Source organism: Gallus gallus, chromosome 18 (assembly GCF_016699485.2).
Source record: "Gallus gallus isolate bGalGal1 chromosome 18, bGalGal1.mat.broiler.GRCg7b, whole genome shotgun sequence".
In the NCBI taxonomy this organism is placed as follows: Eukaryota; Metazoa; Chordata; class Aves; order Galliformes; family Phasianidae; genus Gallus; species Gallus gallus.
This window is the reverse complement of record NC_052549.1, coordinates 2,390,423-2,409,140: the sequence shown is the minus strand read 5'-3', so window position 1 is coordinate 2,409,140 and position 18,718 is coordinate 2,390,423. Positions and strand designations below refer to the sequence as shown.

Sequence of the window (18,718 nt, the reverse complement as noted above, 5' to 3'; positions counted from 1 at the left end):
TGCAGCGACAACACTGTGGAGAAGTTATTTTTGGGAAAACAAAAAGGGAAAGCTGAATTACCTCTTTAGAAAACACCATTACTAATATTACAGCAGGGAAATGCTGCCTTTGTGCTCCACTCAGGGTACTAACTGGGCATTCACCCTGCTGTTTCTAAGTGAGGACCTGACTCGTGCTGTGTTGTTACCCTGGCTGTGCTGGTGTGGAGCTCCCAGGTCATTGTGCTGCCTGGAGGCAGGCTGGGCCAGAGCTGTTCTTTCCCCTTGGAGCTGACAGCCCCAAGGCCCGTCTGACTCCAGGAGTTCTGGGCTCTGTCTCCTGCTGGTACCTACAGGTTATTTCTGATGGGGCTTGGAAGAGCAGCTGCCCTCTATCAAAGCCAGAAGAACACAGAACTTCATAGACCACAACGTTTTGCTGTTCTCCCCCTGCTGTTGCCTGCTGCCAGCTTTTATTTCCTCCAGCCACAGGCTTCAGCCTTCCTTCTGATGCATGTGGGCAGGAGCTGCTGCACATCAGGCATGTAGAGGAACCCAGATGCCAGCACTCTTGTCAGGAATACCACCACTTCTTGAATCACTTTATTCCCCCTTCTAATAATTTGACCTGTGCTCCTATCCAGAACTGTTGGAATATTAGTTGCTGTCTGTGCAGTGGGTAGGAGAATCACTGGTATCTCTTGCTCCTTCTGAGCACATAGGTACAGGAGGTTGCTGTGTAAATCCTTGTGTGCTTTAACATTTTCAGTGAGAAAACAAAAGTTCACCAGTTGCTGGTGGTGCAGTCCCAGGCCCTGGTATAGCTGTACCACTGTGCAGCAGCATCTGCCTGCGGAAGTCCTTGAATCTGTGTCCTTCAAATGTTCTATTCATATACTAATTAAAATAGCAATGTTCTGCTTTCTTTGGCTGCTTTGTCTATACTGGTCATTGAAGGCAGTTTGGAGCTGCTGTAGTAAGGGGCTCTCAGCTCTCACCCTCCCTGTGTGAGTTGTGTAGTTCTATGCTGAGGTGCAGGAATGGACCTACAACTCAGTGTGACCCAGGCTGCTGTCCCAGTTGCCCCTCAGCTGTGTGGCACTGCTGACATGAGTACTGGCAAAGCTGGGAGAAGGGGACAGAACACATACCTAGCACCACAGCCTGCTATAGCTGTCACCACACTGATCCCAGCCCCCTGCTTTGTCCCCACAGCAGCAGCCCTGCAGCTTGGGTTTGTGCTGCTGGGCAGTGGTGAGGCTGAGCACGAGCCCTTCCTCAATGCGGGCAGCTTCTGGGGGAAGTGTGGTCACCTGCTGGTCCTGAGTGCTGGCTAAGGCTGTAATTATGTGTCAACACCTGCAGTTTCACAACAGCATCCTGAGCTTGGCTCACCTCATAGGTAGGGTGCCTGGTTTCATACTGGTTGCAAAATTGAGCAGTACCGTACAGCTCAATGTAAGAATAGTTTCTCTGGACCTGTTTTGAAACTATATAAAATGGTTTACATGCTCGCCAGAAATAGTTGCAAGCATTGAGGTTGTACATACAACTATAAATCCATTTCAGATCAATCAGGCACATGAGGAAGGTGCCTTGCAGCAACTGAGGCTGTATGCTCCTTGCGTGGGACTGAAACCTGTGTCCTGGAGGGAACTGTGGTGGCTGTGCTGCTGGTTGTTCCCTTCCTGGAGCCCTTTCACAGCTCATGGTCAAGGAGAATGGGTGTGTGGGGGTCAAATGGGTATGTGGGGGTCAGCGGGGAGCCTGGCTTGTAGCCCTAAGCTTTACGTCCAAAGAAAATAAAATAAAGCTTGACTTTGAGTTATTGTAAATGACTGATCAGAAGAGGGGAAGTGTATTAAGGTCTGAGTTCTCAGGAGGCAATTGTGTTCTTTTGGAGAAAGTGATGAACATCTGAAGGTATAAAAGCAGCAAGAACTTTGTTGGGAATTTATGAAAAGCAATGTTGAGCTCACTGAAAAACTTGGGCACAAAGAGGGAGGAGAACATCCTTCACTGCAGCGCGGTGCTTTACTTTCTGCAGGTATACTTGAATGTTTTGATCATGGAGCTTTTAATACAGAGTGCACGATGAAATATATTCTGTAAAGAGCCTGTAATTATGGAATAGCTCTTGCAGGGTATAACCTATCTTCGGGCATTCTTTCCAAAGGTCATAAGCACAGCAGCGGGTGTCACAGAAGCTGCACTGCATTGTGGAGTTCAGCTGTGTTCAGGATTTCCCTGGCTGTCCTTTTGACAAGTCTTTAGTGAATGAGCTGAATTATGGAAGCACTTTAGGCTTGCATGTTAATTAAAAAGAATAAAAAGCTGAAGGGGAAAGCTGCTGCTTGCTTGAGATGCTGGTGCTATTTCCAAGTAGTTATTTCTGGTCATTAGCATTGTGTACTTGAACTGTTTTGTTTCTTGATTAATACTTAGTATTTTAAATTCTTTATCCAATGAATCTCTGAAAAGGTGCACGGAGAACAAAAGGAGTAATGTCAGCTTTGTCTGAAAATGTTAAGAACATTCATACTGTACATTATTGCACTACACCAAAATCTTCATTTCATGACATCATAAACTGTGAATGCCAAATGTGTTGTTTGCTGAGCTGTGTGTGAGAACTAAACTGTTGAAGCAATCTTATTAAAAGTAGCTTGAGATTGTCCTTAAACTTTTAAGCTGAAAAGTAAATACTCATTTAAAATAAACTGTCTTGCAAATTACAGGATAACAGAAGCAAAACTAACCATGCTCATTCTTGTTTTTGCAGACCGTGAGGACCAATCCATTCTCTGCACGTAAGTGAGCTCTGCTTTTCATCTGGGCACTTCTGGGTGTTTTTGGTGACAAAGGGGAGGGTCTCAGGGTTAGCGTTTTTGATTGAAGCTGTGGTTGTCACAGCTTGGTCCTTCCACCTTGACAGGCAGTAAGTAGTTGTTAAAGACTGGATGAAGTCGTATTCTACGTAGGGAGATACTCTTTTAATAATGTAATTCTCTTTGTTGAGAGTTTTTACAGGTATGTGTGGCGCTGAAGAATTGTAGTTTCAAAAATGTCAGTCAAGATACCTGAATCAGAAAGAATTCCTTGAATGTGTACCTCAAGTGCTGTATTACAGCTACTCAGTGTAGTGCCTTGGGGAACATGAATCAGCATTGGTCTTGAAACCCTGCTGAGCAGCAGCAGCACCTTTGACCCACTTCAAACAAGAGAACTCAGGACAAGCTGATGCTAAAATTTCCTTCTTCGTTTCTGTGTGGGTGCCCAAATTTGCCCCACCCAGGAGCAAACTTCTAGCTCCAGTGTAAGTGTCACAGGGATCCGGCAATGAAAGGTGGGGTAGCAGAGCGATACAAGTGCATGCTCTGGCTTATGGCACTGCTGAGTTGATCTGTCCATGGGTTGCTGTTAGAAGAGGTGATCCGGTTTTACCTCCTTTCACATAGACTGTGTTTGTGCTGCCTTTTTAAGTTAGCACTGGGAGCTGGTGTTCCATCATAAGGCAGTTCAGGGAGGTAAGCTAGCAGAAAACCACCATGACCACAGAATGCTGCTTTCCATCTGCTCACTTCTCCAGGCCAGCAGTGTGTGAAGGAGGGATGAACGTGAGGAAGGAAAGCAACAGGGAAATGTCACAGTTGGTAGCAGCCAGCTAGTTAGACTGGTTTGTATGTTGTGAAACCACGCCATGGCTGTGCTGAAACTGTTTGCAATTAGCTGTCTTGGATATAACTTGGATATACTCAATTATCTGAGTGGAGGAGGGAAGATGTGGTAACTGCATGCTCCTGCCTCGGCTGTGTGAGCAGTTGGCCATGCGTTGTGCCAGTGCATAGCAGCTGCTTTGAGGCCATAGTTGGTGAGGATGCCTGCTTCCTGAAATAGCTCAATGGTGAGATTAACTGCTGGGAAGGTTCTGTTTAACTGTCCGATTAACTGCTAGGTGCAGTTTGTTCACTGACATGAAGAAGTTCAGATCTTCCACCTGCTTCTGTAAAAGAGCCTTAACTACCAAACAAGAGGATCCGTCTTCGGTCTTGCCAATAAAGCCATGCTCTTTCAAACCGTACATACCGTAAATACAAGATGCGTGGGTCTCAGGGCCACAGAAGCAAGTATGATTCTATTGCTAAGGTTAAGGCACAGTCAGCTAATACAGACTTGCCTAGTTCTCTTGTCCCTCCTATTAGTAGGACTTGTTTTTGTGATAACTATTTTACATGTGATGCACCAGACAGCCCTCAAAGCAGGAATAAGATCCTGGAGAGAAAAAAAAAAAAAAAGCTTTGTTCTCTGCATTTTTGTGGATGCTTCATGTGGATGCTTCAACATATGCTTGCCTCAGGTGAATTGTTTTGAAGTAGCTTTGTGGTTTTGGGCCTGTGCATGAACTTTGCACTCAATATGGTCAGCCGAGACCACAGCGGTTGGAGTGACAGTGCTGCAGGATTTTACTGAATGTCTGATCTGTTCATCTGTAAATGGAAAAGCCTTTAAGATCTAGTCTTCAATTTTGTCATTACCTCACCTGTAGGGTTACCATAAACTTTTGATCCTTCTGAACTGAAAATGCCATTGAATCTTCTCTTATATCTGATGCAGTGCACTTCAACATGGAATATGTGGGGCTTGCGATATGTTCTATGTCTCAGGTTCTAGGCCATGGGTAAGCTGCTTAATGAACAGCACCAGTGGAAGAAAGCTGCCTTCTGTAGGGTGAGGGGTGAGGTGGGGGCACACGTTACTATGCTTAGAGCTCAGGAGAGCATAACCACATCTACTTGTGAAGTCTGGAGCTGCTGGGCACTGCTCCGAAAGCTGTCATAATACTGAGATCATCAGAAACAGCCCTTCTGATGGATATATAAAATGTTTGACTACGAATCTACTATTCCATCTAACATCTCAGGAGCCACACTAAGGAGCAATGTTGAGTTTATCTCAAGGATTTCAGTGCTGTCCTGGAATGATATTGCCAAATGTAACATTGAAACTGTTAGTACCATGATACTAAACAAGTTTTGCTACCTGTAGTTCAGTGTCTTAGATATATTAATTGTCAAGGCTGAACTTGGAAGAAGTGTGACAGCATCTGGAAGGAGCTGGGATTCCAGGTTCTGTTGGCTGCGTTGTTGCTTTAACTTGTATTTATTTTTACTTTTTTACTGAAGTACCTACAGAGCAGCATGCAAAAAAAAAATATCCTGATTAAAAAGATCAATGCTAAAGGGCATATATTACAAAGAAATATAAATTTGTTCATTAATGTGGATGGATCTGTGGCCTTGGAGTTATGGAAAGTAAGGTATCATACCTCCAAAGTGACCAAATAAAATCTGGTTATGTCTTTTGAGAATGGAGAGATGTGATCTGCTGGTCACTGGGCTACAAGTATTCTGTGCTCTGGAGCATCATACTTCCACCACAGCCCAGGAGACCTTGCTAATGCTGTCCAACCATTAACACTGTTTGGATGCTGACTACAGAAGAACACAGTAGGTGTTACAGACTGCTGTTCAGGTTAACTTTTTTCTTGAAATAATTTGTACTTAGTGCTTTTCTCCCAGATGGACACAGACATAAAAAGCACATCAAAACCACTTATATTTCCTTGCACAAATCTTTTTGAACAAGTGGGTTATAAGGACAGCTGCTGACTACAGCACTGCTACAGAGGTGGTTCTCCCATGGCCTTCAGGACAGAACTGTATTCTTTCGTCAGGTTTGCATTTTAAACTCATTACTTGACAACTGGTCAGATGGGGCATTAAATGACCTCCAGCAAGACCATGGCAAACTTGTTTGTATAGTTGACCAAAAGGACGTCTAATATGTTTTGCTCAAGGGTGGGTTAGTGTCCAGGACTCATCTATTGCATTACTACTTCTGCGCTGAAAAGACAAGCTGGGCATTTTCCTGCTATGCCACTGGTTTTACAGGTCTTCAACTAAGGCAGGTATAAATACAGTAGAAGGAGTGTGTCTTAACCGCACTGGAGGTGCTTTCAGCAACTCCTTTGGCAGTTAATAAAAGGTTTGATGTCTTCTCATCCCAGACGTGGCATCTCAGGACCTGGTTCATCTGATTGACCCCAATCTTTAGTAAAGCTGAAAATCTTCAGAATACTTTCTCTCTTCCACCAGGAGTGATTTAAGCTACCTAGTGAGAAAGAAAAGACCTCTTGCTTGTGCACGTAGATGGGTGGAGGGTTGTAGAGTGCCCATCGTTCTCCTCTCTCATTGCCTTGACCCTAACTGTCTTTGTGTATCATGGAGATGGGTCTCCCCCATGGCTTGCTGAAGATCTGCCTGGTCAGCATCTTCACCTGTTGTCCCTGCCTCTAGGTGATCCAGTTTCCTATATATATATTTTTTTTTTACCCTGGTTGTAAGGGTCCAGGTCAGCTCTCAAGTAATGCAGCTGGAACTGCACTGTACCAAGTCTTACTCAGACTGCCAAGACTGGCACCCTTTTCCTCTTGACAGTCAGGAGTGCTCTATTGGGATGTCTTTGCTGTAAGTCCAGATCTTTAGGAAATCCCAATCTGTTTCTTCTATGGGGAATCTCAGGGAACTGCAGTTGTCTTCATGCAGTCGGTATTGAAGTAAATAACTCTTCACATCTAGAGCTGTTGTGAAACTGCAAGGGTGATATTTAATGTATTTCTAACGTAGTTAAGTCACTTCTGTAGCTGTATTAAGAATGTCTTGATCTTAAACAGTATGTAGATGTTTGAGGACTTGCTCACGCTTTGCTGGGGGAGTGACAGTGCCTAACAATGCAGGGTGGTTCAGCATTTGGTAGAGGCTGGCCATCATTTGTATGGCAGCACATGTACATGGGCAGTATATGTAAAGGCTGGGCTGATGGATAGTTCTCCAAGCATGCCTCTTGCTAGCATCTCACTGTTCTGAAGGTAGCAGGGTTATTTGGAGGCTACCGGACTCAACCTAATCATCCGCTGACATTGTATGTGGACTTTGTGGTCTGTCATCCCCAAAAGATGGGCTTTGCATAAACTAGTGGCATTTAATCCCTTCTCAAAGTTGGACTCCACACCAGGAGTGGAAAAACACTGCTGCTTTCTCTGGATGCTTGTGTCAGCAGGACATCGTGTCCTTTGCCTAACATGGAGGCTGGAGAGCATTACTCACATTGCCAACTGGTGTGGCTGTTGTTCAGTTCTCCAATCCAGACTTGCTGACACAGATGAATTTTTGGTCTTGCTGTGGAAGTGTTACCTTAAAGTGTAAAACAGCATGCATTCTCTTTCTCACTGTTACTTTGTCCTCCCCCCCTTTCTTCTTTTCACCCACTTGCCCATACTCCATCTTCTAAGGAACCAAATACAGGCAGTGCCAACAACTTGATGTTCCTTCTGGCTTAGAGGTACACCATAGGCCTGTAGGTCCAGCATCCGTAAGAAATCAATTACAAAAAAGTAGTACTAACTTTATACTGTGTGTGTGCTGAAACAAAAACTCATGCAGTGAGGTAAGATGTGAAATTGGGATGAGGAGCTGTGCAGGCTTTTCTGTCTCTGAGAAGCTGCAGCTGTTGGAGTTTTGGGAAGTTTCATTGTTTTTCTTTGAATATTATTCTGTTAATGTTAAGTAGAAGAGCCTGCCAGGCTGTTGGAGGCTGATGACCAAGATGAAGAAATTTCTTCTGTGGTATATTAGGAATATGAGAAATATTCAAACCTCTCCTGGATTTGTTGTCTTTAACTGCAAGGCAGCTTTTGGAAATTCAAACATGAAAATGTGCCGCACTGCACTTTTCTGAATCTAATAGATGCTAAATATGAGAATCTTACCACAAACCTATGGTATTCTCAAAACTGAGACTAGGCTCGATAAACACTCATTTAACAGATGCTTGCAGCCATACAAGGATATCTAATCTGAATTGGCTTCAGTAGGAGTGGTGGGGTGTGGAGGGAATAGAGGCTGCTTATTAAAGGACAACAGCAGCAAATACCAAGCATTTTTGTATACAACCTCTGGCTGGAGTCCAGTTTGTAACATTCCCCAGACAACTGGTGTTGAGATGATGAGAAGCATCTAAAGGGGAATGGAGGAGCTGTAAAACAGCCTTGTAAATAGCAAAGCCTGTTAATGCCTCTTCTGTGCTAGTCCAAACTATCACTTACACCTCTTCATTACAGAGAATTAGCAGAGTGATTAAGGCATTCTTGTAATTGCAGGTCTCCTCTGTAAATATCTGTTTGTTTATAACTGGCAGAAGATCTACTCGGTTGTGTCTGAGAATAAGTCTCTTTTGTTCTTTGCAGCCATTGTTGTGAGCACAAAAGCCTGTTGTGGGGCCTCTTACTTGCGCAGTCACTTACGTGTGTGTGCTCCCATGCTTTGGTGCCTTGGGCCTCTTTGCATCAAGCGAAGCGTTGCTGCCTGCAGGACTTCTGAGCAGCAGGGCTTGTGAAATTGCTTGCTGAGGAGAGCCACTGCTCCTTCTGCCAAGCATTCAGCCAGGAGCACCTTCTGCTTCCAGATAACTGCCCATCCCAGGGCTCGGAGCTGAGCAGAACTGACAGACTGAAACTCTTTGGGCAAGAGAAAGGTTTCAACCCAGGCTCCCAGCATGCTGACCTCTTTGGTTAGTTCTTTGGTATTTTAAATCACAGAGAGATGGCTGGTAATGGGATGCATTAAGACACGTTTGATCTGATCACCCGAAGTATGTTTCAAACGCTTCACGAATGTTTTTGTTCAGCAGGAACTTGGTGTGTGGGCAGCAAAATGAGAAGGAATCTCTAAATTTCAAGGCTTTCTTTGTGTGTGTGTGTGTTTGTGTCCTTCCGTCGTGTGTGCCTGGCGGTGCTGCATCTCACATATGCCTTCACCTGCCTCACGCCTGGTCTGCAGGTGGAACAGCCAGAACTTCAGGACGGGATGCTGGTGTGCTCCTGTGCTGCACTGACACACGGTCACATGCAGCTGCTTCAAACCTGCTGGGCAGGAAGATGAGCAGCTGCTTCAAATTGATTTTTCCTTTAGAACAGCGTTTCCCCTTGGAGTAGGTCTTTCACAGCAGGTAGTTGTCCTGCTGGTATAACTGCTGCTGTTATAGGCTCTGTGGGAAGAACTCACTGCTCTCCTGGAAGTCAGATCTCTGCTTCACTCCTGCATGCTGCTCTTTTGCTTTGTGACGAGCAGCTCATCTCTCACTGCGTTCCTTTGCCTGTCTTCTCAATGGCAATCTGTTGAGCAGAAGAAATGCCTTTAGCCGAAATCTTGCATGGTAAAAGTAGCAGCTTTGGGGGGGCGGGGGGAATAGTGCAGCTGGTTGAGAAATCAGTCACTGGTCACTAATTTTTTGCCAACCAAGTTGTAGCTGAGATGAATTTGCCTGAAGAGTACTTCCCTTCTTGAAAATGACACTGCAGGTTTACATCCAGGGAATTTAAAGTCATGCAGAAGCGTTAAAGTGGTCATGCAAGCCAATTTTTACACACATGCTTCAAGCTTATTTAAAGCAAAAGCTTTGCTGCTTGTGGTGCTTTATCTTTAGGTACTGCATTAATTTTACTGTCAGACTTCTTAACCATCTCTGTAATGTCTGTATGAAGGGAGAGCGCCTTCCATTAATTAATGGCATAATGTTACTCATCTGACTGGAGTCCATTGCTAAAGATGGTCTGCTTGGATGATTCCACTTGATGTGCTTCTTGGCATGCTCCATAGTCGGAGCTGAGAGTTGAATTCATCTCATAAAACCTTGTTTTTGCTCATAATGGAATCAAGGCAGAAATAAAGAGGTGAAGTGGTGACCCCGCTGGAGTCATTAGCGATGCTGCCATTGACTGAAGTAAGGCCAGGATCTCAGCCAGGGGCTTTCACTGTTTAATTTATGGTAACATATTAATTGAGTTGTATTAAAACAAGGTTTTGAAAAAAGTTAATCTTTAGCTTCGTGATACCACTTATTCCATAAATATTGTATAAAGCATTACTAAAAGTTTACCTTTTTTGGGCAGGTTGGTAGAGGTAGAAGGCTTTTATTTATATAATTTGCGTTTGACTTTCAGGGAAGGATCTGAAGTATGCAGATGTCCTTATTTCTATAAATGAAGAGGACTTCATCCTAAATCTTCTAATTCTTCTCGAGTGCATGGCAGCAGAGCTATCTAGCTTGGTATCCTGCAGGAAATATTTGGCATATTTGTAAGCTCCCAGGAGAGGAGAACGAGGATGATAACATCCATCAGTATTGCTTTTGAATAAGAACTTGCATAAAGACCTCTAAAAATCAGCATTACATTTAAAGGCTTTTTAACAAAAGGAATGTATTGCAAGCTTTTGACCTTCCTGTGCTGTGTGTATGCCAGAAAAGTGATTAGTGGGCTCTGAAAGCTGCGTGCTGCCCTTCTGCAGGCTGACATCTGGGCTTACTGTGCTGCTTTCTTTGCACTAGGTGTTTCAGATCTGGTTCATCTTTAGAATTTAATAAATTGCTTTTGTAGTTTAACAGATTATTAAGCTCTAAAGTCCCAGCTAACTGTGTGTTTCCAAGCTCTGATGACAGTAAGAACAAATGGTATTGTTATAAAGTGTAAATGTATGTTTTGCTGTGCTTATTTCCTTCTATTACCTGCTGGAATCATTTAACTGTATATGCGTACAACTTCACCACCACGATAAAGGGGAAGCTAGAAATAAAGCAAAATTGAGAAGTAAGCATGGGCATTTGAGGTTTACTTTTTCCTTATCAATCTTCATGATTATCTGTTGCAATTACAGCTTTCTGTGTGACATCTGGCCAGGTAGAAATGGAGTTTTCTTTTTTTTTTTTCTTTCTTTTAAATTCAGCAGAGCCTCATGTTTTCCCCTTGTGGCAGTCCCAAGGTTCACCCAGCATCTGTGCTGTGTATTGATGATTTCTTGGCAGGAAGGGAACCTGGTTACCCATTAGCTAATTCTCAGAGCAGTCTTTGTAACCAGCTCTTCAGATCATACATCCCAAGGTTTTTTATGTTCCACGCATCCAGCACAGCTGGTTTACTCAGTGAGTTCTGAGGGACCTCCCCATGTCTTCTAAATGTTTTTTCAGTAGTCCAGTGCTAGTGATTTCTACATGTCTTATTGTGTTATTGTCCAATTATACTCATTTTCTCACAATGAAAGCCTGCAGCAGTGGGTTGGCAGGGGGAGGTGACTGCCCCCGAGCTGCAGCTGACACCACTGCAGTCTGGTGCCCTGGGTCACCCTCAGCTGTGGCAGGCTGTTCTGGACGTCCCCTCACATGGTGCAGTGCTCTCAGCTAACACAGCTCTGCCAGCTCCAACAGGCAGGATGACCCCAGCATTTCCCTCCCAGCTCTTTCACGCTGCTCTTCCAGACCAGGTTTGCCAGGGCACTGGGCTGCTCCTGGCCTGCTGGTGGGGAAATGCACATCCTCCTGTCTGCTACCTCGAGGTCATCTCTCCTAGTACAGTTGTTCTGTGTGGCTCCTATAATGTGAGGGGAACAGAGGGTAAATTGAATCCATTCTCTGTGAAAATGTGGGGTCATGTTGTCTGCGTATGCAAAGTTAGAATTTCAGCTGCTGTACTGTCCCATTTTTGTAGATGTTGGGTGTAACATGAGGTAGGGTGCTTCTGAGCTGCCTACCTCATCCCATTTGGAGGTATCGAATACCAAGATAAGGGCAGGCTGGCCAAAATACCAACATGCGGTGTAGGAAGGGGTTTATGGAGGCTGCAGAAAGATGTGCTTGAATCCCCTTAGGAGATTAGTAGTTTCCATTTGAAAACCTCAACTGAGAAACCTGCAGGCATGCAATGTGTATCCTTGTTGTTCTCAGAGCTGGTTGATTTCTGAATGTTGGGAGCCACCATTCAGTGACAGAAGAACTTCAGCTCTTTCAATGCAATGCCATGTAACAAAACGCTTTTTAGCTTGCAATTCTTGAAATGCGAGTCTCTCTGTTACACTTGAAATGAGATCTCTTTGCAGTGATGAACAGCCAGTTGCATCACTAAGTCAGGCCTGGTAGTCTCTTTGAGTGGATTTATTTAAAATAATAAAAATCCACAGCATCATTTGTGTTTGCTGTGATGTGGGCTTGGCCAGACCTCAGCCTGTACCATCCGGCAGTTGAGTTTAGAACACCCCATATGGAAATCTTCCAGTAAATTCTGACATTCTGCTTTCAATCTGTCTTGAAAATAACGGTACATGTTAGCTACCTTTATTGATGGGAGCACTGTACCACTCTGCACCAATTCATTTCTTAATGAATGGGTGCAGCCCCATGGCTGCAAGTGTGTCTGAAGCTAACTCAGAGAATGAGAGGAGCCATGCAGAGTCTGAATGCTTGAAGTGTGCCTCGCTGTATTTTGGAACATCTGGAGATGTTGAGAGTTTCTATCAGCTTGGTAATTCTCATAACCAGGTCCCGGAATGTGAGATACACTGAATGTTTAATGGTTTAAATGTATATATTTGCAGTCCGGAAAAGAATCTGTCTCTGGGCAAAGAACAGGTCTGTTTCTCATTACTTACGGTACCATAGGAATTCAGGCATCTAGTCAGAAGCTTTTAATCAAACAAATGTTACATATTGTATCAACATCTTAATGCTGAGGAGATCTTCAGGATGAAGGAGGTATTTTAAACAAATGCTTTGCAGCTCCTTGCAACTCCAGGATTTTGGTATTAGGTGGTTACTGAAGTTCTGTTGTGTAGTCTGAGCCATAAGTGGAATAACTGGGGGTTGTCATTATCAAAGAATTGACAAGCTGTTGAAAAATCAATTTTGAGGTAAATGCTTCAATGTTTTGCAGAGGCGAATCTGGTGCCGGGAAGACTGAAAACACTAAGAAGGTTATTCAGTACCTTGCTCACGTTGCTTCCTCCCACAAAGGAAGAAAGGACCATAATATTCCTGTAAGTTGGGAAATCTTCTCTACTGTTCTTTATTATTGCTTCTTTGTTGTTCTTTCATCTTCAGTTGAAAATAAAAAAAATTAAAGTTAATTTTAAGATGAGCTGTAATGTAATCCATGCAACTTTGATCAACTGTTTTCTCTTTAGTGGCTGAAACAAACAGCTAACAGTGGCATTTCCATTTCACATCAGCTATTTAACTTCCATGAGATTATAGGCTTTATGCAGGAATTACTATTAGAAATAGTATCAAAGCTTTCTGATGCAATAAATCTCAGTTTTCTAAAGATATTTCATTAGCATGAACAGTTCCTAGTGGACTTGTTTCCTATTGGATACAGTCTTTAGTACTAGCATATGTGAACAGGCTTTCATAGTATTATAGAATCACCAATGTTGGAAAAGACCTCCAAGATTACCCAGTCCAACCATCCACCCACCACCAATATTTCCCACTAACCCATGTCCCCCAGTACAACATCTGAATGTTTCTTCAACACCTCCAGGCACAGTGACTCCATCACCTCCCTGGGCAGCCCGTTCCATCACCTGACCACTCTATCAGAGAAGATACTTTCCCTAATATCCTACCTGAACCTCCCCTGCTGCCATGTGAAGTTATTCCCTGTCATCCTATTGCTAGTTACACATGAATGGGCTGAAATATCTGTTAGTATGAGCACTTGGAGCACTTTGCAGTCAAGTATTTCTTTAACTTGACTATAAGACAAGTGGGTAGCTCTCATCTGTACTGGTGTCTGCATGCCTTTCTCCAGGAGTACCACAGACATCTCTGATGGTTGAAAGCTTTCAGGGTACATTTTCTGGCTTAACAGCACCTCTTGCAACTTTCCAAGTGCACAGCACTAAGCACTGGGATGCTCAGAGCTCTCAGTCTTCCTGTGTGTCAGGACTCACATTTCTGGAGAAACAGATGTTGAGTTGAGATGAATTTATAAAGAAAGGAAAGCCAAGGATTTGAAGGGAGAGAGATAGAAAGAATACTTGGCAGATAGATTTGGAGAAATCTAGTTGAAAGCAGGGGGAAACTTGAATCTTTCCATTACCTGAAAGCAAATGACATGGCCCTGTGTTACTGCTTGTTCAAACTGCTGCTGGGTTATTGCACAGAAAAAATCAATGTTAGTCTTTGTCAAGATATGTCATGCAATCTGAATGGGCTGCAGGTTGTCTCATCTGTCCCAGGCCTTAAAGGGAAGTCTTTGCAATGGAGCACCAACAGTACTGGACAGGTGTTCATACATTACTTACTAGGGAGGTGTGTGGGTTTGCAGAAGGCTATTTAGGATGTCTTCCATCAGACGTGGTTTTCTACATGGTTTCTGGCTTGTGGATATTATTGGCTTTCCACTGCATAACCTTGAGCAGAACCCGGACCTTTTACTATTTCTGCATGAGTAAAATTGCCCACATCTTTCTGGGGGTGCGTGAATTATGCAGCCTGGATTTGTAACAGCTATTCTTAGCTATGCTGTGATAGCTTAGGGTGTCTCTGTTCAAAAGAGACTTCTGGAAGCCTCTTGCCCAGCTGCTGTTTTGAATGGGTCACGCTTGTAAGTTAGATGAGGTTGCTCAAGGCTCTGCTGAGCTGTTTTGAAAAGCTCAAGGGATGGGGATTACACAGCCTCTGTGGGAGCCCATTCCAGGGCCTGACCACTTGGAGCCTCATTTCTGATGGTATAAAAGAGATTCGATATTGGCCTCGTTTGTGCTGCGCTTCCACTTTGTGCCAGGATATTTGCTCAAAGAAGCACCCCTTTGTCAGCATAACAATTCCTGTGGCCACTCACTGGCTTGGAAACTGATTTAGGCTCAGGCTGTGCTCTTAATGTTAGCCTGGCTTTAGCTGAGAAGCGTATTTGTATGAATTGAGGGGATAGAGGGAAAGGGGTAAGCTGGGGTGCAATGTGTCAGTGACGGGAAGGGTGAGTTACCTTCTTTAATGCAGCGTTGACAAATTCAGTTTAAACCACAGTTCAACCAGGAGTTTAATTTCCTACTCCCCATGAGATTGTATGGGTTGGTGATGTTCGTCCCCAGAGTTTTGAAGGTGGCTGTTGTGATTGGCTGCTTTGTGAACCATCACTGGTATGATGGAGACTGAGAAAGCTTTTATGTCTTAGTAGTTTTACCACCTAAAAAGGAATAGGTCCTGAATGAAAGCTGCATGTTTTGATTGTGTACTTCATTCACTGTTGTGCCTTACTGAGCACCAAATTAAGTATTTATGAAACACACAGACTGTATAACCAAAACAGTTTTGAAAATGAATTTCCCCTTCTGTAAATGAATTTCCCTTTCTGTAACAACTTGTTTTTACTTACTGACAACACCCAACCTACACGGCTTACACCCAGAAGTTCAGAAGGGTCAGAACTGGAGTTACATACGCAGCCCCACTTTGTTCCTGTTGACATATTCATTGAAGACTGCAGAGGTTCAGCAGTGATCTGCAATACTGCTCTGTACAACACTTGTGTTCTCACAGAGAAGATGCTAAATAAGCTTGTTAAATAGACTGCTAGTCAGGGATTTATTTTTATCCACCCTCATAAATTACTGACACGCTTATTAGTGAGATGTCTGAGTTCTGCATGGATTTTTTTTATCAGGCACTTTGCACGCTGATGAAGGAATAGTTATTTTCCCAGTGCTGTTCTAGAGTTACCTTCAGCCTGACAGATAGAATGTTGTAAAGATGTTAGAAAAACTCAGCTTCCCATTGGGCACCTCAGGCCTTACCAGAGCAGTGCTTCAATTTCTACATCACCAGGTGCATTCCTCAGGAGCACACGTGAGAAGCAGCACGTAGAGCTGTACCTGTCACTTGGAGGACAGCATGGCTGTGTTTGGTATTCAGAACTTGGCTGTGAGGCTTTTGCTTCCCAGCAGTGCTCTCCTGTGCCCCTGCAGTGGGTTGGGTGAGGTCCCACTGTAGAAGTGGTATTAACTGTGGAACATGGCTGAGCTGGATGAGATCGAAGCAGTCCCTTATCTAGGAATGGAGTGGTCTTTCTAGAGACACATGAGAGAGGGAGCACTAAAAACATAAGCTTGTCTAAAGGCTGAAGGTGGGGTGGCAGTGAGCCTGGATCCTTCTCCCCAGTGAGCTTGGTTGAGTTTCACAAAGGGCACATGAGCTGCCGGGTTGTTGTGCAGCAAGGGAGGAAGCTGGAAGGTATTTGTTGACATCTGAAAACTTCACATTCAACAAATCTGATCTCTAAAGACTGTGGGAGAGGGGGATGTTAAGAACCTTGCAAGTAAATCTGATTCATGGTTTATTCAGTTGCTAACTGTGCCACATGTGTAGCAGCCTTACAAAGAGTCACGGTGCTTTAACTGCTGTCTCAGCCTGGAGGTGACCCACGCTGTTATCTCCTGCTCTGGTCAGCTGCCCCTGGGCCATGTGTAGCACCTCCTTGCTCTCAGTTATTTTTCTGGATGGTCAGAAGATGTGGAGATGATATATTTGAAATGAGAAGAAGAAAAACAAGGTTGGGTAACTGGTGAGAGTAGGGTGGGAAACTCATGAGAGAGGGTTTTGAACAGATTGAGAAAGAAGGCATGGACAAAAAGGAGAGTTCTGTTTGGCTTTGTGACTCATCACTCACCAACGTACTGGGGGTAGGAATAAGAGAAAAGAGTGGAATGTGTAACACATGTATTAACAGAGCTGCTTTACTGTGGTTGTGTAGTGAGCCCTAATTCTAACTCCTGCATTCTGCTTTGGTTTACAAACACCATGGGTTTATTTGCTGCAAAATACAGAAATAAAGTAAATTGCATACCCAGCTTTCCAAAGGGATGACAAAAGTGCTGCTTACTGCCCAGGGATCACTACTAACTTGCATGTACTGCAGGCTCCGTGGGGTTGGGGAATGCTGCCTATGGGCAGATCTGGACCCTATTTGTGGTCAGGTATTTGTAATCAGCAGATAATGTAATACCAAGATTGAAAATAAGTAGCTGCGTTCTGTTAATGAAATCCATCACTACTGACTCCATTTCTACTCATCTGAATCAGAGCTGGACAGTGCCGGGGTGAAAGGAATGTCTGCTTTCTTTCTTCGCCCTGTAACCAATACAAGGCCTCTGTTTTCAGTAAAATCCAGCTCTTGTGCTGATACTGCTGTAAGCCTCAGAAATAGCTATGATTACTTAGTTACCTGCATTGGCCTTTGAAGGTGAAATGCAAAGTTGTTTAATTTGTTTCCTTAACTTCAGAAGAGATGTAATTGGTTTTGGAGTACAGGACCTTGGGTTGTTGGCTCAGACCGAGACTCCCCGTGATGAGGATTTCCCAGATGTGCTCTAACTGCCCTAATTGAATGGGAGAAGTTAAGTGACTGTCTGATGGTGCTCAGCACTGTTCCTAGTGAGGGAATGGAGACCTGGAGAGAGCAGTGCAGTAAGCAGAATGCCTCTGAGGTGCGTCTGTCCTTTCCCACTGTCTGAGGACTGCTGGTCTCAGACTGCAACACTGAACCTTATTTTCAGATGCCAGAGTTGTTTTCCAGGCAGGAATGATTCAGCTTTACTGAATTCACACCGCTTATCTGAATGAGGTGAACTTCTGGCAGCTGCTCTGAGGAACTCTATCCAAGTCTGTTCTCTTGCACTAAAGCACTTCTACAGCTTTGAAATATCAGACGTAGGATACCAAGTATCTGACTTGGTGTGGGGATGTGTTGTACAGTATTTCTCCTCCTCAGGCTCTGTGCCGTGAAGCTTAAGTTTGGAAAACTTGCAGATGGAGTCATGAATATAATAACAAAACTGAAAATGTGTGTTTCTGCAGGAACTATGCAGAGTTGAACTGTGAGGGCTTGTTTTCCATTCATACCCTCTTTCCTGGTAAAATGTGTAGGTATTCTAGTTTCTTAAGATTTTGCTTCTTATGCTTGCTCTTGAGTGGAAGAAACAAACGTGGTGTTGGTTGGAGGGTCTGCATCTGTTAAATATTCAATGTGCAGCACAGAAACAAAACCTCAGACATCTTAAGGATTGCTTTCTTCATAGGTTCTGCCATAACCTGCTTTATCCTTTGAGGAATAATGATCATTTCATCCATACAAAACCACCTTGCAGGGACTGAGATTGTGAAGTAGTTACTGCACATAATGGGTGTTTATGTGGCAGAACTGTGGAAAACAGTGCAAAACAAATCATGCCATTGCCCTTTTCTCTTGCTGCTGAAGGTCCCTCTGCCATCTTGTATTGTATTTGAAATCAGTTCTTTGCATAAGAACAGGTTTTAGCATTTTGTGCATGCAATGGCAAGTGAATAACTCCCTTTCTAAAACCAAATAGTTTGTATGAAGTGAGTATATGGTTAAACTAAACCTACTGACATGAATAATGTGGGATGTGACTTGCAGCTGGAATGCTTGCTTGCTAACATGTGCGTTTGTTTGTTTGCAACGAACAGCCCGAATCACCTAAACCCGTGAAACATCAGGCAAGTGTTTTTCTTTATGCTTTTAAAGTTATGTAGGTGACCTTTATCTCTATTTTCTGTCGATTTCCATTTATCTGCACAAGCTTTCCCCCATGTTCTATACAGCTAATAGTAATTTCAGTAACTATTGAAGTGGCTTTGTTGAGAGCATGGGCTGGTGAAGAGCTTATAGGCTCCTGAGCATTGCAGAGCACTGCTCCTCACGCCATGGGTGTCCCTGTCCTGGAGCACTGGGTAACCTCCTCTCGAGCTGAGCTTCTCCAGGGTGCTGTGTGCACACTGAGTTAGTGTGCCATAAGGGAGGACGGCAGTTCTTCGTGCTAAATAAAGGATGGGG

General features: G+C 43.8%; 1 protein-coding gene across 5 annotated transcripts in view; it reads left to right on the top strand.

Annotated features, from left to right (window-relative positions):
* Positions 1-18,718, top strand: part of MYH10 (myosin, heavy chain 10, non-muscle) — a 93,229-nt gene that overhangs the window by 29,648 nt on the left and 44,863 nt on the right. For 3 of the 5 annotated variants that reach the window (XM_046901984.1, NM_205474.2, XM_015295124.3), the window contains exons 4-6: positions 2,762-2,789; positions 12,797-12,899; positions 18,352-18,381. In XM_046901984.1, the coding sequence (XP_046757940.1) occupies positions 2,762-2,789; positions 12,797-12,899; positions 18,352-18,381 (161 nt within the window). The remainder of the gene's footprint in view (positions 1-2,761; positions 2,790-12,796; positions 12,900-18,351; positions 18,382-18,718) is intronic. The other 2 variants (XM_040649469.2, XM_015295125.4) reach the window with 1 other exon arrangement.